Below are 19658 nucleotides of genomic sequence, written 5' to 3' on the forward strand. Positions count from 1 at the left end.
TACTGATTATGTGCCATCATGTTAAGAGTTGGTTTTAGTGGCCACATAGATTTTTCCACAATGATTTATCCCCAACCTGTTTTTTTCAGTTTTCCTAACAGAACATCACTGCCACTGTAATTGTTAGCCCTTCAAGGTTATTCAGATCTGGAAACAGACTTCCAAGCTAGCACTACACTTTATGGAGATACCGTAAGCTATTAAAGCAGAATTCTGCAAGCCTGTGTTTTCCCTTCCTTGCCTCTCATACTCCAGGGAGTCAGGGTGGAGCCAGTTTGAGTCTCTTCCTAATACTTTCCATGTTTCTGGGCTGAAAACTTGTTTTTGCATATATTGTGTTGAAACAGTTTCCGAACAGTTTCCCCAAGGTAATCTCCATGGCTCCCTACATTAAATCAAGTCAATCCATTCTATGGCTGGTCATCCTGTTCCCTTTCCTTCTACCTTTCCCGGCAGAATCAAGTTCTCAAGGGAGTTGTGTCTTCGTACAATGTGCCCCAAAATATGATAATTTGAACTTGGCCATTTGTGCCTCAAGTGAGAACTCTGGAATGACTTGTTCTGTGTTTGCATTGTTTGTTTTTCTTAGCTATCTGTAGTATTGTCAACAACCTTCTCCAACACCAAAGTTTAAAAGCATTCATGCTATTCTATTTCTTCAAAGACTGATTCTGACATCTGCAGAGAATCGCAGGGAAAGCCATTCCTGCATGAATCCAATTTTGTACATATAGACCAGGGCTGTCAAACTCGCGGCCCACGGGCTGGATGTGTCACACACTGATTACGCCCATGCCTTGTTTAGTGAAGGGGGAGAAAGTTCCGATACATCATGTGAAGCCGCCATGACACTCCTGATATAGACACACCACAATAACCAAAAATCAGATTTATTGCTCTGTCTTTGCTTTTTTGATACTTTACCCAAGTATTAATGGTCTGTAGGGTATTTCTTGATTGCTGGTTGTTTTACTATTGGTAGTTGGTCCTGAAAGAATCTGTTCACCATTTTCATGTTGTTAATATCAATTCTAAGTCTGATTGAGTACTCATTGTTTTTAGCTATATTTTAGTCTTTTTTTCTTACTGCTATCCTTGATTTTCATTACAGAGCTTGCAATTCACCTGCATTGCCAACCTGGAACATTGTTCTATCTGCAATACAGCTTCCTATCCTGTGTGTGGGTTTTGCATGAGGACAATTATATATTCCAGCAATCCAGTTTTTTTTTCTAAAAACATTCCATAGTCTGATATGATCAACACCCACCAAAGGATTTTCCATAGTCGACCAAGCATATATAACTTCTTTTTGGTATTCTTTGTTTATTGCATGAGCAATACTATCTCTTGTTCTTTAGCCTTTTCTAAAATCAGTTTGAACATTTAATATTTCCTATTCCATGTAAGGCACTAATAATCTATGTTGGATGCAGGGGTGGGATTCAAATTTTGTAACAACCGGTTTGTTCTGTTGGCGTGGCTAGGTGGGCGTGGCTGGGTGGGCGTGGCCATGTTTGACTGGGTAGGTTTAGCTCTTTTTTTGCCCTCCCTCATTTTTGGGGCCTTCTGGGCCTCAGGGAAGCCTCCTGGAGGGGGCATTTTTTGCTCCCAGGAAGCTTCCCTGAAGCCCAAGAAGGCAAAAAAATGGAGGGGGGGGGTGCTGCATCTCCCCTCCATTTTTTTGCCTTCCTGGGCCTCAGGGAAGCCTCCTGGGCGAAGCAGTAAGTAAGCGAGGGGAATCCCAGCACAGCTGATCGTAGGAACAGCTGATGTCAGGAGGGGGAAAAAACCTTAAAGAGTAACTGGGGGAAGTACGCAGTCAGCGATGTCGGGCATGTGCACAATGATGCGCATGCACGATAAGGACTGACTGGGGGGGGGGGCGGAGAGGGGGGGGGGCCAGCCAGGGGAACGATTTGCCGGTTCTCTGAAGTACGCAGAATCATAACAACTGGTTCTATAGAACTGGTCCAAACTGGTAGAATCCCACCCCTGGTTGGATGATCCTACATTATTTTAGTAGCATGTGAAATTAACATTATTGTGCAATAGTTTGCAAACTCTGGTAAGTCTCTTTTCTTTCATATTGGCAAGAAGATTGACCTCTCCCAAGTTGTTGATTACAGTATCAGTTTTCAGTTTTATCATGGTTAGAAGTTTTAGTGATTCTACAGTTGTTTGCCTTATTTTATTTCAGACTTTTTTAAAAACTCTGCTTTTGCTCTTTTTAGAAATAACTCAGGTCAGTGAAAATATTGAATACCCCTTCCTCCTCCTATTTTCCCTATAACAACAATCATGTGAGGTGGTTTGGACTGAGAGAGTAAGTGTCCAAAGACACCTAGCTGGCTCTCATGCCTAAAATAGGATTAGAACTCAAGACTTCTGCTTTCTAGCCTGGTTCCTTAACTACTATGTAACTATTCCCTCAATTCCGGTAGCATTCCATCTTGTAATGAACAATGTACTGACTTAACTCTACCTTCTAAAAACAAATTTGCTGGTTGGTCACAATCTTTTCTTAAGGACATGCAAAGAGAAAGAGAACTGGCTAGAAGAAATGGGGCAGAGAAACTGGAAGGATGAAACAACCACATATGTGTACAAAGCCATGGAGACTATTTTCCTGGAGCAACTTCATATCTAGAACTAATGCTGTGCTGTATTTCTTCTCTCTCACATACCCATATGCGTACAAATTATAAATTATGAAAAAGACAAGAACGTCATTCAATCATATCAATATTCCATTGAGACCGATATTTTATTTGACAAGATTTATCAACAGGAAATATGACCCTGAATTTAAGATGAACCCTCTTCCCACTAAAAGAAAGATTCATCTTCTTTATTTGATTGATATTCACTGGGTAAATCAAAGATTCTCCCCTTATAGATTATAAATTATTTGAAGACAATTTGAATTATTGAATCTTTTCCTTTAAAAAATGCAGTACTTTTGCATCTATGGCTTTTGTTTGTTTGTTTTATTTTAAACTGGAACTCTTGAAAGATTTCAAGATGATATAATACCACGAAAAAAAAGTAAGCAAATAAAACTTTAAAAACAGCAGAACATCTTAATACTTTGAAATGCTCACAGACATCCTGGAGGCAACAGCATTCAATTGCTCTTGCTTTGTAGCAGTTGATATTCAATAATCTGCCTTCTCCAAAGAAGATTCCATAAACTAGCAGCTATTTTTAAGATAAAACTCCCAAAATTCCTGGGGTTTAAAGGAAGAATAAATTCCCAAAGCACGTACCCATCTTTGTTGTGACATATTTCTTAGAATTTATCTCTATCATAATAATTAGAGCTGAGTTAATCTTTCCACCAAACAAACCTGGGGGATTGGATTAATTTGTAATAATCATTACAATCCATTTATCTTGTCAACATGGTGCACAGTTTACAAAAGAATTAGAAGACTTAAAGAATAACATGAAAGAAAGACTTCAAATTCTCTCTCAGACACACAGGCACATACAAGTAGTCCTCAACTTATGACCAGCTGCTTAACAACAACCATTTGAAGTTACAACAGACCTCCCCAGGGCTTCTTACAACCCCTTTTCAAAGTTACAATGAAGTCAGGTACCCTTGCCCAAACATCACATTTTGGGTGCTTGGCAACCAGCTCACCTTTACAGCTGTTTGCAATGTCCTGTGGTTATATGATTCCAATTTGCAACTTTTTTACCCTTTCCAACATTAACTTCCAGTTTCCAGAAAAAAACATCTATTGGGGGAAATGGATTTGCTTAACAACTGAAGTAGTCACTTAATGACCACTGCAAAAAACATATCAAAAATAGGATCGTCATGTGTAATATCTTCTCTCTTTTATGCACCTCTATAAAGGATCTAGATTCTATACCACACTCCATTTGTAATGAGCTCCCATCTCTCCATTCAAACAAATTATTTGTTTATTGCTGTAAGCTGCCTAGAGTAGCCCAACAAAGAGATAGACAGCAAATAAATGTAACAAACAAACAAGCATACACACACACACACACACACACACACACACACACTGTAACTATGAGAACAAACTCAGTAACAATCGGCCTTTGGCCTAAACAACTTCACAAGCCCTTTTTCTGAGGACAAAGGTGAAGGAGATTTATATACACAAATCTATCTATCGTAAAGCTGCCAAATGAAAGCATTAAATATTGAAACATACTTGGAATTGGACTATTGTTTTATAGAGATAGCTCCTTTTAAGACTACAGCACTTGGGGGGGGGGTGTTATAATTTTATTCTATCCTTTTTTTGTGCCTGGAATTTGCCTGGAATATATTGTTAAATAATACCTTTCAGCATAAACAGAAGCCATAAGAGGGGATTTTCAAAGAGATAACAGTGGAAAACAAGGTAGTAAAAAAGAAAACCTCCCATATGCTTTAGCACAGGGGTCCCCAACTGCCGGTCCGCGGACCGAACAAGTCTTACCGGGCCGCTGGTTGCTGGGCGCCGCCATCTTTTTGGTAAAAGTGCTTCCGTGAGCTTTTCCGGGTAGAAAGCTCACCGGAAGCACTTTTCATCAAAAAGATGGCGTGGCGCTAGCGCTCGTGAGCTTTTCGGGTAGAAAGCCATTTCTACCCAAAAGCTCACCGAGCGCTAAGCGCCGCCATCTTTTTGACGAAAACTGCTTCGGTGAGGTCACCGGAAGCACTTTTTCGTCAAAAAGATGGCGGCGCCCAGTTGATGCCGGTACCAGGCCGCGGCACCCAGCTGATGCCGGTGCCGGGCCGTGGCGTCAAAGGTTGGGGATCACTGCTTTAGCAGAATACAAATTCATCTAACTCAATTTTGTCTACAGGGCTTAAAAGCAGAATTTTACAGTTTTAAAAAGGGAAATTTTCCATATGAAAGTGTCTAGGATTGTTTGGATTCTAGCACTTCCTCATGTCACTTTATTTGTAAAAACAGATAGTAGTCTGTTCCAAGTATGGCTTGAAAGGCGGCTGCTTAATATTATGTGTCGTATGGTCCTGAGGGACAAAGGCAAAACTAATCACATAATATGCAAGATCCAAAATCAGTGTCTGACTTTTCAACCTGCCTTTCACATGATGAGTTTGCAACATGCAAGAAGAGTTCTGCTATTCTGACTTTAGCATTTTATATACAGATAAAGGCATGTCACATCAGTAAAAAAATATCTTTCACACCAGAGGTGGTATTCAGCAGGTTCTGACCAGTTCTGGAGAACCAGTAGTGGAAATTTTGAGTAGTTTGGAGAACCGGCAAATATCACCTCTGACTGACTATTCTCTGCCTACTGAGTCCCAGCTGATCGGCTGAGTCTTCTTTTGTTGCCCTGCCCAGGAGAACGGAGCTGGAAAGCAGGTTAGTGGGGTGGGGAGGGAATGGGGATTTTGCAGTAACCTTCCCCTGTCATGCCCACCAAGCCACACCCACTAAGTCACACCACGCCCACCAAGTCACACCCACAGAACCAGCAGTAAAAAAAAATTTGAATCCCACCACTGTTTCACACATATTCGAACATAGAAAAACACCCTTTCATTGCCGTTCTTTGGAGATTGGAATTCTTGGGGTGCAATTGTAGAAAACAAAGCAAATGTCTGGTGCTGAAAGCTTGGGGAGGTTTAGTTATTCTTTTTTCATTCTTTAACTAATGTGACTATGACTTTTAAGGAAGGATAGAAATATTTTATTTGAAAAATTATCTCTCTATATGTGTGTGTGTGTGTGTGTGTGTGTGTGTGATTGTGTGCATTTGTGTTTGTGGATGCGGGGAGGGTTTGGGTGAGAGAAAGAGAGAGTGTATGTGTCCTATGCATGGATTTGATTCAAAATTTTCAATGTAACTCATCACAAAATGCAAGAAATTTCCTCAATCTTATTTATGGACATTCTCAGTCATCCAGGCCATGGTTGTCCCAAAGGTGCTTTTTCAAGAGGCAACTGGACTTTCTGGTTTTTCTTTGAAGACGTTTCGCTTCTCATCCAAGAAGCTTCTTCAGCTCTGAGGATCTCTCAGGATCTCTCAGAGCTGAAGAAGCGTCTTGGATGAGAAGCGAAACGTCTTCAAAGAAAAACCAGAAAGTCCAGTTGCCTCTTGAAAAAGCACCTTTGGGACTTCCTCAATTTTGTGTCTTTCTCATCTGCTGGACTACAGCTGATTTAATTCACAATCCTTGGGGTATAGCTTAACATATTAATGGAACACCAGGCTGGAGAATACTTCTTTCCCAGTTTATGAATCCCTGATGACCTATATCTAGAAAGATGCTGTAGTCCAGAAGCAGAGAAATTCCAACTGAGGGGTCCTTGATGCTCTCTGAGCTTGGTTGTTTTCTTGCAAACGAGGTAATCTTCAAACTAGCGCTGATGATGTCACCTTGTTTGGGTAATGAACCATCTGCAAGAAAACAACCAAGCTTCGAGAGCACCAAGGACCCCATTTTTTCCAACCCTGAACTACAAATATTCACTAATATTGATAAGAGTTCCTCTTGCTCAATAATTTGGGAGCCCTTTGCTAGGAAAAATTCAAAGTCTTTGTTTTAGCTGTTTCTCTATGAGGAAGCAAGAAAGCAAGCAATGTAACCATTCCATGGAGCAGAATGGCAAGAATATTGCACCATTTTTTCTTGGGGTACGTGGTTTGGCACAGCTCACATCTGCACTGAATTAAAAGGTTCCTGGAAAAAAAAAAGACTCGGTCCAAATCACTCCATGTGAGCTCCCAAGAGGTTGAAACATGCAGAAATTTTTTTGTAAGAGTTCCAGTCCACGTGCCTGGCCATTTGTGCCGGAAACTATGAATTCCCAGACATTGAGCTGGATTCTGCCCAATTCTAGAAAGATCAGTCTGCTACTTCATGGGAACTACAGTTGCATTGTGCAGACTGATTGCACAAAAAATGGATGTGCTATGCCAAGGTATATCTAAGAATTCAGCATACAACTGCCACATGAATTATACAAATCACTCTCTCCTCGCTTGTGTCCATTCTCAACTAGACAAAAGAATGCTAATTTGATGCTGAATTATGGTTTGGGTGAAGCTGTGCAGAGACACTGTCTAGCATTCCGACTTTCTTCTTGAGTAATGCATAGGGAAAGGAAATTATCTCTCTCCTGTTGAGCACCTTCAGCCAAAAAAACAGAGGGATGATCAAAAGCTTATTTATTAAGCTTTATGGAAAGAGTTGCCCTTTGGAACACATTTCCTCTCTACAAGGCCAAATAAGCCTCTTTTGCTCTTCGCTTAACTAAAATAATATTATACTTGTGTATCTTTAAAATCTAAGTGCTATCTAGCCGCATGCTGTCCTTGTCAAGTTGCCATCGGTTGAAATAGGAAGGGAAAATAATAATCCCTGTTACTGAGTTGGTGATCCATGGCCTACAAAAATTCCATGTGGCCTGGAAAAGTGAAGCTTAAAAGTGCCACTAAAATCCACTGGCTATAAGCCAAGTAATTTCACAATTAAAGAGTATCCTAGAATGGACTTGTAGAGCATCAAATACTAGACACCTTCTATGCAAAATGGTCAATAAATATTTAAATATGCCAGACCAGATCAGGTTTATCAGCAACTAAAATATCTTCATCTTTGATCAAGGATGAATTGTTGCTCTCCCATTACAATGCAGACTTAAATAAATCGAAAAGAACCTGCCTTATCTCTTTCTTTTTTATTAAGAGATTATCTTCATAGGCATTTTCCTTAAGTAGCTATATGATTCTGAATAGTGTTTTATTGATAAGACTGATCTCTTAATAACAAAGAAAGAAATAAGGCAAGTTCTTTTTGATCAAGTCCTTCACCATCAACTCTAAAGTTTGCAAAATACAAATCCAACATTCAATTATTGTCTGGACTCTCAGGCAACTACAGCAAAAGGACTGTTAAAATCAGGGCAAAACAATAATCAGTCATCTTACGCTTCGCTGAGTTGATCAGAGCCAGTGGAAACATCAAAATCGAAAGCAAGCATCCTGGCACAAGTGACAGTTTCCCATTTTTTCTGACACAGAATTCCAAAATAACCTAGTATTGCAAGGCACATCACTTCTAGCCCACATTTTACAATGCTGTAACTTGCATCCTACTAAACTCTGTAAAAGTTTGGGGGAGAATGGAGTGAAGAGCTCCAAGAGATTGAAGTTGGAAAAGCAAAGGAGAATTCCTTATGCGATATCCAAATGACAAATGGAGATTCTCCAAACTTGTTGCTTGAATCCTTGAATGGCTCTTTGAAGAAACATGAAAATTAAGCTTTCCCATTCTGTTCAGGGCAGAGTAGGAAGATACAGCCTTGTTATTTATCATACCCTTCAAATTATGCTTAAACCAAGCATCCTGTATTAGAACAGTCCAATAGTATTAGTAGCCACATCTCCAGCTTGTCATTTTCTGTGTCATTCACTGTGTACTCAAGGAGCGTGGCAACCTATCTCTCTAAAATCCCAATTCCCACCCTTGTCTAGGTTCCAGAGATGTAATGGTATTCTGCAAGTCTCAGACACTGTACAGGTAGTCCTCAACGTACAACCACAATTGAGCCCAAAATTTATATTGCTAAGTGAAACATTTGTTAAGTGAATTTTGCCCCATTTAACAACATTTCTGGCCACATTTGTTAAGCGAATCACTGCAATTGTTAAATTAGTAACATGATTCTTAAGTGAATCTGGCTTCCACATTGACTTTGCTTCAGTGGTGGGATTCAAGTTTTTTTACTACCGGTTCTATGGGCATGGCTTGGTGGGCATGGTGTGGCTTGGTGGGCGTGGCAAGGGAAGGATACTGCAAAATCCCATTCCCTCCCCACCCCACTTACCTGCTTTCCAGCTCCGTCCTCCTGTGCAGGGAAACAAAAGAAGACCCAGCCAATCAACTGGGACTCGGGAGGCAGAGAATAGATGGGGCGGGGCCAGTCAGAGGTGGGATTTGCCGGTTCTCCGAACTACTCAAAATTTCCACTACCAATTCTCCAGAACTGGTCAGAACCTGCTGAATGCCACCTCTGCTTTTCTTGTCAGAAGTTCACAACAAATAATCACATGACTCTGGGACACCGCAACTGTCATAAATATGAATCAGTTTTCAAGCCTCCAAATATAAATCACATGACCATGGGGAGGGATGCAATGGTCATAAGTGTGAAAAATGATGATGTCACTTTTTTTCAGTGCCGTTGTAACTTTGAACGGTCACTAAATGAATGGCTGTAAGTCAAGGACAATCTGTAAGCATAAACAGTGCCACATTAGGAAATGCTGTTTTATTTGAACCAGGTTGTTGCTGCTCTTTGGAGCATAACAGGGACAAAACTAATAGCAAGGGTAAGGCCGTTTGTTATCTTTTTCTGAATTCCAATCTTCTTTCTCCATTTTGCTTACATATTCATTGCGGTTTATGTTATTATCAATTGTCATTATAGCATTTTTATTTAAATATGGTGGAAAATCTATTCTTTTTTCTCTACCTCCCCCCCCATCTTCCTTTAAACTATTTTTTTGGGGGGGGGATGATCTCTCACATACATCTGATTACAGCTGGGCAAGTTCCTAAACTGTTGGTATCCTCAACTATATTCTGATACAATGATTAGCATCCTGATCATTCCATTAAACTTCAAGAGAGACGATTCCTGGATGCAAATAGATCCCAGGCCTTGACAATGAAAGCACACACACACACACACACACACACACACACATATCTTCCTACTATTCTTCTGATCAAAGATTCCCACATCTTAAGGCACACATTGCCTACACCATGGGTCCCAGTCTAGTATAGTAACATTCCTTAGCAAAGGTTTAGCAAGGATCAAGCTTCAGTTACAATAATCAAAAAAGTATTTCCTCCCAATGAGATCTTTTTAGATCTCATACAACTGGGTTATATTAATTTTTCCTAACATTTTCTCCTACCATCCCGTCCCCAATTGAAACCTTTCACAACAGCTCAATAATGTAAATGTCTTCATGAACAAATAGTGTTCACATGAGTTCACAAATTCCACATTCAGGAAATAACACCTAGACATATTTTCATATTCTTCAATGAACAATTTACTTTATTTCCCCTGAACATTAAAATGAAATGGGGAAATGGTCTGGCTCCTTAACAGTATTAGCAAATCAAAGTTATTCAGAGAATAAAAAATAGTCTTGCTTTTGGGTAAATACAGTTAAGATTAACAGTCCATGTAACAATCTGATTACTTTCTGATGTCATTCAGATTCAGGTGTTATGCTGTTTTCCTCAAAGATATGTCAAAGCATCATGAAGACTCCCCCTCTAGGATTCAGACCTTCCTTTTAGATTTCATCTATATTAAACTGTTTGTCAAGTGATCCTTTATGATTAGTTACTTCATTGCGTATGTATGGCAACACCAAGACCATCAGAGAATGGGAGATTAGCTTCACACCAAAAATTAAGACGGACTAAAATTCTTCCCTTTAATTTTTTTTCCTATAGTTTACTATCTGGGAATATCACTCATATGACTCCCCTATTTATGTTCTGAGGTTGGTACATCTATGAAGAAATCATTGTTGATGCTGGTTGAGTAAACCAGACCAATGATGTACTCACACATACACAACCCTTCATATATTACAAAGTAGTTTCGGTGTCTCAGTGAATCACCAGGGTACTAGTGACCAACTGCTGATATCAGAACCTCCATGTGCTCTAATAACTTCAAATACAGTCATTAAATGTAAAACTTCCAGTTCAGTAAGTCAGCATACAGTATGATGTCTTCAAATCAACAAGCCGGTCCTGCTTTCTTTCAGAAGAGGTAGTAAAGATAGGGCCAAAGAAGCTTGCAAGTACTTACATGTAGCACTCAGTAATTTTTCTTGGCTCATGCATATAATAATATACACATACACGAACACACCCCTATCCTAGCATGTTAAATAAAATTTTAGGGCAGCAGCAGCTTTGGTCTGGAATTAGAACAACACATCAATTTTACTGGAGTGTTCAAAAGGCTTCTTTCCTACTGGTTCAATGCTTTTTCCTTCATTACCCAGAACTGTTTATTGGAATGTCCTTTCTACCCAATGTAGGTAAAACAATTCAAGTCAATTTAAAAGTACCTGTTGCGATTGGTTAGTAGGTTTGCAAACAACCACTTTTACCCAATTTTGGGTAATTTAAATAGATTTGGGAAACACTGTGTTAGTTCCTTGTTAAACTCCCATTTCAAGTTTGTAGCGATAGAGATAAAAAACCATAAACCAAAGAATATAACAGGAATAGTTTAACAGATAAATCAACTTGCAAATAAAGAACTTTTAAAACTAAAATACAAAATAAAACTCACAGTAGGGAAAAACCATTGGACCACTGGAAAAGCCTATTACATGCATTTTTAAGATAATCTGACTTGTGTCGCACAGAAGTGTTAATCCAGATCCAGTTCTACCAAGTAGCAGACTGGGGAAATTGCTTAGTAAGTAGAAGGATAGAAGGTGATTAACAAAGAGCAGCAACAAGTTTTGGGTACCATATTATCTGCCCCCTCATTTTCCCAAGCCCATCAACCATGCACTTAATTTGAAAGATAGTAACATTAAGGTAGGAGACCCAATATGTCAGTGGTAGAAAACATGTTTACACATGCTATTCAAGACTTAATCCCTGATGAAAGACTTTTGTATCAGAACTGAGAAAGTTCTCAGTCTAATATTAAAACAGGTTCTATTTTCAAGGGGAGCCAATACTAGATCAGGTGAGTCACTGATTTGGGCACACGGGGCATCTGTAAAACATGGCTTTTCAAACTTGGTGAAAAGGCAAGCTAGCTAGATTCTGCTATAAAAGTCTTTCTGCTTTTCACAAACCAGAAGATAGACCACTTTTTTCTTTTTCTTAGACAGACCAGTCCAAAACAAATAGGGGCCAGAGAAACAACAAGAAATATTCATAGGCAGCAATGGCAGTTCTATCATGGGATGGAGTCCCCCTCCCCAAAAGCCCCATGAAGTTTTCCCATAAGTCTGAATGCCACACCTTAACCAAAGAAACCAATCCTTTAAAATTGCCTCAATTGCACTGTCTTTGTTCTTACAGTCTTTTCGCCTAATCCCTATGCATCAGCTATTTATTCAAAGCTGAAGGGGGGTGGGAATCACTCAATACATTGCATATTTCATGAAGTCAGGATCGGGTGGGGAAAATGAAAAGAATATTTCCAGGACTAAGTTCTTGCTTCAGTGATCCCTGTCTGAATATTAAGCCCTAAAGAATGAATGCCATCCAAGAAGATTTGGCAAAATGCAGAGTAGCCCAGCAGTGGCGCACAAAACCTTCCAGGGAGAAGTTGGAAAGGAAAAATTGACCTCTTCGACTCAGAAAAGGCAGAAAAGCAGAAGAGGTGTTTTTTTTTTTTAAAAGTTGGGTTTTAGATTTCATGCTGTAATAACAGGTCAGGCACTTCTGGCTTGATTGCAAGATATCCTGAAGTATACCATCAGATTCCACCTGTTTTACCCACCCTTCTGCCTAGCCAGTGGTAAACAACTCTTACCTATCTTCAAAATTCCTCTTCTATAAAGAAGCTTCAAAATGTTACATGTTAAAGAGGGTACAGCGTACCCTGCATATAGCACATAAGTCTTTTGGAAGGCAGGAAGCCATGTTTTAAATGCAATAAATTAGACCTCTCCATGGTGAATCTCTCCATATTCAAAATCTCTTTTTGAGCGTGAAAAGCCTCCACTATGGTCTATGGACACTCCTCAGAGTTAGCAACGTTCACACCATTTTACCTTTGGTGTCAAAAAACAACAACATAGGCAATCCAAAGGGACGAGAGATGTATTCTCTACAACCATTTTGCAGTAGAGATGATACTTTGCAAGAACTATTTCAGTAGCAGACATAGTTACTTTTCTGATCCTTCAGGCTAAGGTTTCCCATGTCTCAGTTAAGAGGAAATAGGCACTTCCTTAAACCCTCATTCTTGCCTCTCCCCACTACATACTGTAATTCTTTTCCCCATCACTACATTCCATCTCTCCATCTCCTTCAAAAAGTACCATTGTTGCCAATGTATAACCTAATAGCTACCTTATTATCTCTTGATATATGCCATGGCATAAAGCAAGGGGCACAATGCAGCCCCTCCTTCAATTTGGGGGAAGAGAACAGAGGTTATTGGTTTTGCAGATAGACATCTCAGCCCAGGTACCAGTATAATCCAGGCCTTTGGGGTCACCAGCTTCACAGACATCTCTTATAATGTATAGCTAGCTCTTTATGACAATCAACAAAACAGTCATCCTTGGCTCTCCTTTTCATTATTCTATCCCCACATGTATTTTGTGGGGGAGCTTTAATCTCCATTTTACAGCTTCCTTGCCAGTGAAGAGGTGTGATCTACTTGAGGTACCAGCTTCAGGCCTACGCAATGCCAGCAAAACAGGCTCCAAATCTCAATGAGAGTCTGGCTGAAAACAGAAGCAGCAATATCCCAAGTAAATATTTAATTATGAGGAACAAGGAGCCAGAAAGACAGTTGAACTTGGGCATCTTCTTGGCACAGATAAGAATGTATAATGAATCTAGAGGTTTTGTATTTTATTTTTTAAAAATAACAGAACTGATACATGTTAAGGCTGTAATCCTCTGCACTATTACCTGGCAGACAGCCCCATTGAACTCAATGGGACTTGCTTCTGAATAAACATTCACTAGAATGCACTATTTCACTAGAATGCACTCTCATTGTGTTCTAAAGCTACACACTAGCAGCAAGGACTGGAGGGGGAGAAATTCCAGCAATCTCTCCTTCAACATTTGAGAACAGATTTCATTTTAGAAAAAGATTACTCCCATTAAGTAGATCCTCCTTGTATAGCCTGGACTTTTTGCCACGGGTCCCCCTCCCTCAAAACAACCCTAACTCCTATCTATCTTCATACCTATTCACACAATCATTTGTTCCTGGAAAGAAATCTAAATAAGCCTCAATGGTTTGGCAGGAGCAGGAAACAAAAATGCAGGCAAATGAATGTCAAATATGCAACACCTTCTTTCGTACATTGGAGGTGGTTTGTATTTGGGGAGATTTTTTTTAATGCAACCTTCTCTCCAAAGTGGAAAACATATGTGAATTCCTGGAGCCACAGTCTATTTCCCCATCCCAGATTTTTTAAAGGAGACTGTTGTATTAAAATTGGGAGGGGGGGAGGTCAAGGGAGGCTTACTTTTTTAAAAGACAAATGCAACAAGTAAAACTATCCAGAATAAGGTAAAACGCATGGTATAGAAAGGGGGAAAGGATTCAACTCACCTTCAAGGGTAAAAACAGGGGCGATCCCTATTAGCATGTGCAAAATTCCTAGTAAAAGCAGCCACAGCCCCACTTCTACTCTGTGGGGCAGCATGTTTGTGCAAAAATATATTTTTTAAAAAAAATAAAACCAGGTTGCCAGATAGTCCACGAAAGACGCACGGTTGCAGCTGCTGTTTCTTCTTCGTAGCTGCTCACCGTCCCCACCTCTTCTTCTTCTTCACTCTCTCCTTCCGAGGGTCTTCAATTCTTTCACCATCCACTGAAGCAGAACCGGGGGTGGGAGGGGGCGACGGCCAGGAAAAAGCCCCTCTCCCTCCTCCTCTCTCCCTCCCAGCCCAGGAGATGAGCAAACCCAGCAGCGGCAAAGGCTGGGGAGGGGAGAGGAGGGGGTTCAGCCCTTCTTAAGCGAGAAAGAAAGATTGCATGCAGGAAAAAAAAAAAAAGAATAACTGGGGAGTGTTGATCAGCAGCAGCAGCAGCCCACTTCTTCTGCACTAGGTTAAAAACAAGCCAAGGTAATCGCAGCGAGCATCAAAGGTTCCAAGAACGATGCATAGGGAAGAAAGAAGCCGGGGGAGGGTGGGGGCGCCGACAGAAGGGAAAGAAGAAAATGAAAAAGGGGGTACTTCTGGATTCCGAGAGAGGCGAAGACAAGCAGCTCCTCTTCCTTCCCAGCCTCTCCGAGTGATGGAGAGGGGAGGATGCACTGGGTTGATGCCGCTTGCACCACCCCCGGGAACGCTCTCTGCACGACGCGTTCCTACGCCTCCCGCCACCACAGCCGGACGAAGGAAAAAAAGCAAACCCCCGCCTGCCGCACCAGTAGCCTCAGCCGCCTGATGGAGCTCGCGCCGCCTTCTGCCTGCCTGACGTCATAGGCTCCCAGGGAAAGGCAGGGGAGGGCGCTGCAAATGGGGGCTACGCGGCAGTGGGCTTAGGGCGCATGCGCTTTCTGATATGCCCTGGTGCTGAATCGCGGGGTAGAGGTAGAGGAAGGGGGGGAGGAAAGCGGGCAGGTCGCACTTTAAAAAAAAAAAAAAAACCCTCCAAAAGGAGGATTCCTCACCTTGGGGTGCGCGCGAAAATGGAAGGCACGTGGATGCAGTGTACAGCCAGCGTAAAAAGAGCTGTGTACCTCAAAAAATCACACACACACACACCAAAATAAATAATTAAAATTAATTCTGCCTATTTCGGGGGGAAATGTCAAAGGGCGATGCGCGCCCTCTTCGTTTTTCGAAATACTGTAGCGTGGTGGTGGTTGTTTTTTCTCACAGGTCTCTCTCTCTCTCACACACACACACACACACAGCACCCTTTCCCGCCGCCTAACCCAAACCCACGAAATGCTGAGAGGCGTCTTAATGACAAGGACTGCCCCCTTCCTCTGGCACAAAGGGAATGCACACGCCGGGGAGGCTGCGGTGAGGGGGGGGCGTTCAATTGCCACAAACCTTGTGGAGGGAACCGCGCGCCCCCCTCTCCAAAGTCACACGCGCACACCTGCCTACCTGTATTGGGAGGAGGGAAACCTGCCGTGCTCAACGTGGCACACCTCTCCCTATTAGATAATAGGATGTGCGCAGGCATGCAAGGCAGCCAGGTCCTTGTTGCAGGGGAAGCCACCTATATGGAGCACGAACGCGCGTGGGTTTGTTTGTTGGTTTGTTTGGTCAGAGCGACGGATGCAGCCAACACGACTGAAGGGCTTGCCCCCTTAAAGATGTCAGAAAGGCAAAGCAGCCCCCTTTACAACGCAAGGGGAAAGCTGCCGAGTTGGGGATGCCTGATTGCCAGCCCCTCAGCAAACAATAGAAACAATGCCCGGTAAACGCGGCCGTGACTCTGTCGCCTGCCGATGCCAGATGCTTTTGATAAGAGCGATTCCCTTTCCCAGCTTTCTTCCAACCTGGCGCCCTCAAAACCGCGGAATCCCCAGACAACGTGGACAAAAGGCACCAGATGACAAAAGGCAACCCTGCTTCCTAATGGATGCCCACATTGAAATCAATCGAAAGATGGCAGCCTGCTTTTCCGTAGAGGGGGAGCGCATTTTGGGCACCTCTAAGAGATCGTTTTAATGATTTCTGTTAACCTAAACATCTTGTTTTCCACATCGTGTTACTAGGGGAAGCTTTCAAGACATTATCTCTGATAGATTTGATTAAATTGTGGTTTATTCACAGGAAAGCAGAAGTCTTAAACGGTTCTTTTCATTCCCAAATCTAAGCGTAATTAACATATGCAATGCTGCTTTGTTTCACTGCTTTTAATCTTATCAACTGCCCCAATCCTGTGGAGTTGAGTAGCCACTCAATCTCACAAATGAAATAAAACCCAAAGTAACTATAAAGTTACTTAACATTTCCAAAATCACATAAGCATAACAAAAACAGCCTCTTTAAACTTGTGCTCAGGATACTTCATCTCATCAGTTTGTTAACAATAGTAGCTATCTTATGTCACTGATTCAATATGTTCAAATTGCCTACATTGTGTGGCAATACTTGGAAGTTTCTGAAATTCAAATCGAGTTTTCCTTCAGTCTTATCTAAAACCTCAAGAACACCCCAGGAGTTCTCACATATACAGGTCTTCCTGTGAGCCAAGGTGCCCAGCAGACAATATTCTTCTCCATCAGCTAAGAGGCATTTCCTTATTCTTTGTATTCCTTGATATTTCAGTGCTGAGTTCAACATAGTAAAAATATTATGTAGGTAAATGCAATTTGGTTCTGGAAACTTGCAATTATGCTGACATCATCAGGAGGAGTCTAACCCTTCCTGGGCTCTTGCAGCAGCATGGAGGAGAATTGTTTTACTTTTCATTTCATTAGCTTATATTGGCTTTAAAAGTTTCCTGTAGCATGGCCTGATCTTGGTCTAGATATACAGACAGACAGATTTCTTCTTATTTCCCCTTAGATACCACACACAAAATCTATTCTGTACTTTCCCATAAGGATGTTGCTCTCAGTTATTGAACTGCAATCTTCTTAGACCAATCAAGATCATACCACTTTATAATGCCTTGGTGAGGGTTAGAATACTGCCAGGATGTAAAAAAGATGTTGAGACTCTAGAAAGAGAAGAGCAGAGAAGAGCAACAAAGATGATTAGGGGACTGGAGGCTAAAACATATGAAGAACGGTTGCAGGAACTGGGTACGTCTAGTTTGATGAAAAGAAGGACTAGGAGAGACATGATAGCAGTGTTCCAATATCTGAGGGGCTGCCAGAAAGAAGCTATTCTCCAAAGCACTGAGAGCAGGTTAAGAAGCAATGGGTGGAAACTAATCAAGGAGAGAAGCAACTTAGAACTAAGGAGAAGTTTTCTGACATCTAGAACAATTAATCAGTGGAACAACTTGCCTCCAGAAGTTGTGAATGCTCCAACACTGGAAGTTTTTAAAAAGATGTTGGATAACCATTTGTCTGAAATGGTGTAGGGTTTCCTGGCTGCCTAGGCAGGGGGTTGGACTAGAAGACCTCCAAAGTCCCTTCCAACTCTGTTATTCTATTCTAGACTGCTGACTGAATGAGCATAATAGATGTAATTCAGAGAAGTTGCAAGTTGCAAATCCATAGATCTACAAAGAATCTGATAATAAAGACCAAGTACTTCTCAAAATATGTATCAGAGGTATTAGAGATCATGCATTAAGGTTTAATACTTCAGCATGTTTAAATCTAACAAATAAACATTTATCAAGCAGACTGGGCATGCTGAAATTTTATGTCACACTCCAATATAAATGTCAAGGAGATTTGTAGCCACTTAAGATGTACATCGGTGTCTATTGTCATAAGCCAGATATTGCTATTCCTTTGAGTGTAGTGGGCACATTTGGAATTTTGAGACTGTCACACTCAAATTTACAAAATACTTACCAATAATGGGCATGATCAGTCATAAAACTAATGTACCAGAAAGAAACTAGGAAGTTGTTCCCCAGCCACACTCCTTTCAAGTTTTAATTGTGTGTGATATGGATTTATGCCCTAAAAATAATGTCGAAGAAACTTATGTCAACCTGCTTAGTCTTCATAAGTTTGTTGTATCCCATGAATTCAAAATATTTCCTAAAAACCTGGAAGTTACTAAAAGTTACATATAATGGGACTTTTTAGAAATTATAATGGAACTGATCCACATTGGCAAGATGTTGGTCAATCTAATTGGGCCAATTCAGATTTCTACAAACATCAAAACTAATAAATAGTTTGTTACAATGGTTTCTCAGTTCACAAGTCACTTAAGCGGTCCAGATGTATATACATGCATATGTATATCCAATACAGCACTCCAAGTCAAGGGCAGATGGGGGTCCCTTTTTTCGATATGTATATAATGAGTATAGAATTATCATTATTTCTATCTTTCTGAGATTGTCTAGTTTCAATGTAATTTACTTCTCCAGCTAAAGAAAGCCTAGGTGTATATATTGTTGTAATAGGGAAGGAAGTTATACTCATTGAAGCCAATATTATAATAAGTTAAAAAGAGAGAACTGTGAGGTTTTTATTTTCAGGAGTATTATGTGCAGTCATGGAGGTCATCTACTTATTCTTTATCAGGAAAACGATAGGGAATAAACCAATGTGATGATATCTTGTTTTGGAAATTGCTTGAACAAAGACAATTTGGAAAGATAATGCCTTTTTTAGAAATATCTGAAAGCCATACTGTCAGTCCTTTATAGGAAAAAAATGTTTTTTTAAAAAAAACTTGTATTTCTATTTGTAAAATAAATAAATAAATCCTCTTCTCCTTTGATTTAGAAAGTGCTGCAAATCTGCTTTCCTTAAGAAAACACTTCACTTTTCTATTGCTTGTTCTGTCTTTTGGGTTTTGTCTTCTGTATAGCTGTACTAGAAGTGACACTTTCTCTAGATTTTCTCTTTTAAAATTCTGCTATTTTTTCATTCAGGCAACTTTGACATGTCAAATGCATTTAACTTACTTTTTAATATTATGCTTGTTTCAGCTATCATTGCTACCACCATTTTCATTCCCATCTTAAATGTATCATAAGCTAGTTCCAGAAATACTAGTAGGTTATGTTTAGCTTATGGCTGAATTTCTTGCATTTCTTTCCAATGCCAGAATTTTCTTTCTTTCTTTCTTTAAAAGAAAGCCAGGAGAAACCACAATGACTCCTCCAGAGCTGTGTGCTTCAGTAATCATATCCATGCTGGTATGCAGAGAATGGAGATCAGATAAATTCCTTTCAAAAATCTATGCACCTGAGGAAACTTTATTTCTTCACAGAACATCTTATATTTCCAGGGTCATAACCAAAGTGGTGTTCCATGTTTCCATGACTGCTTCTCTGTCA

The 19658-nt window shown here is 40.5% G+C and overlaps 1 protein-coding gene across 1 annotated transcript in view; it reads right to left on the minus strand.

The window, feature by feature from the left end:
* The window catches only part of LRP1 (LDL receptor related protein 1), a 321609-nt gene extending 306424 nt beyond the window's left edge, over positions 1 to 15185 (minus strand). Inside the window, exon 1 of the mRNA XM_026673900.2 lies at positions 14319 to 15185. Within this exon, the coding sequence (XP_026529685.1) occupies positions 14319 to 14412 (94 nt within the window). The 5' untranslated portion in view covers positions 14413 to 15185. The remainder of the gene's footprint in view (positions 1 to 14318) is intronic.
* Positions 15186 to 19658: the final 4473 nt, after the last annotated feature.

This window comes from Notechis scutatus, chromosome 2, assembly GCF_049901735.1.
Source record: "Notechis scutatus isolate UNSWTSFEM ecotype Mainland chromosome 2, rNotScu1.2, whole genome shotgun sequence".
Lineage (NCBI taxonomy): Eukaryota > Metazoa > Chordata > Lepidosauria > Squamata > Elapidae > Notechis > Notechis scutatus.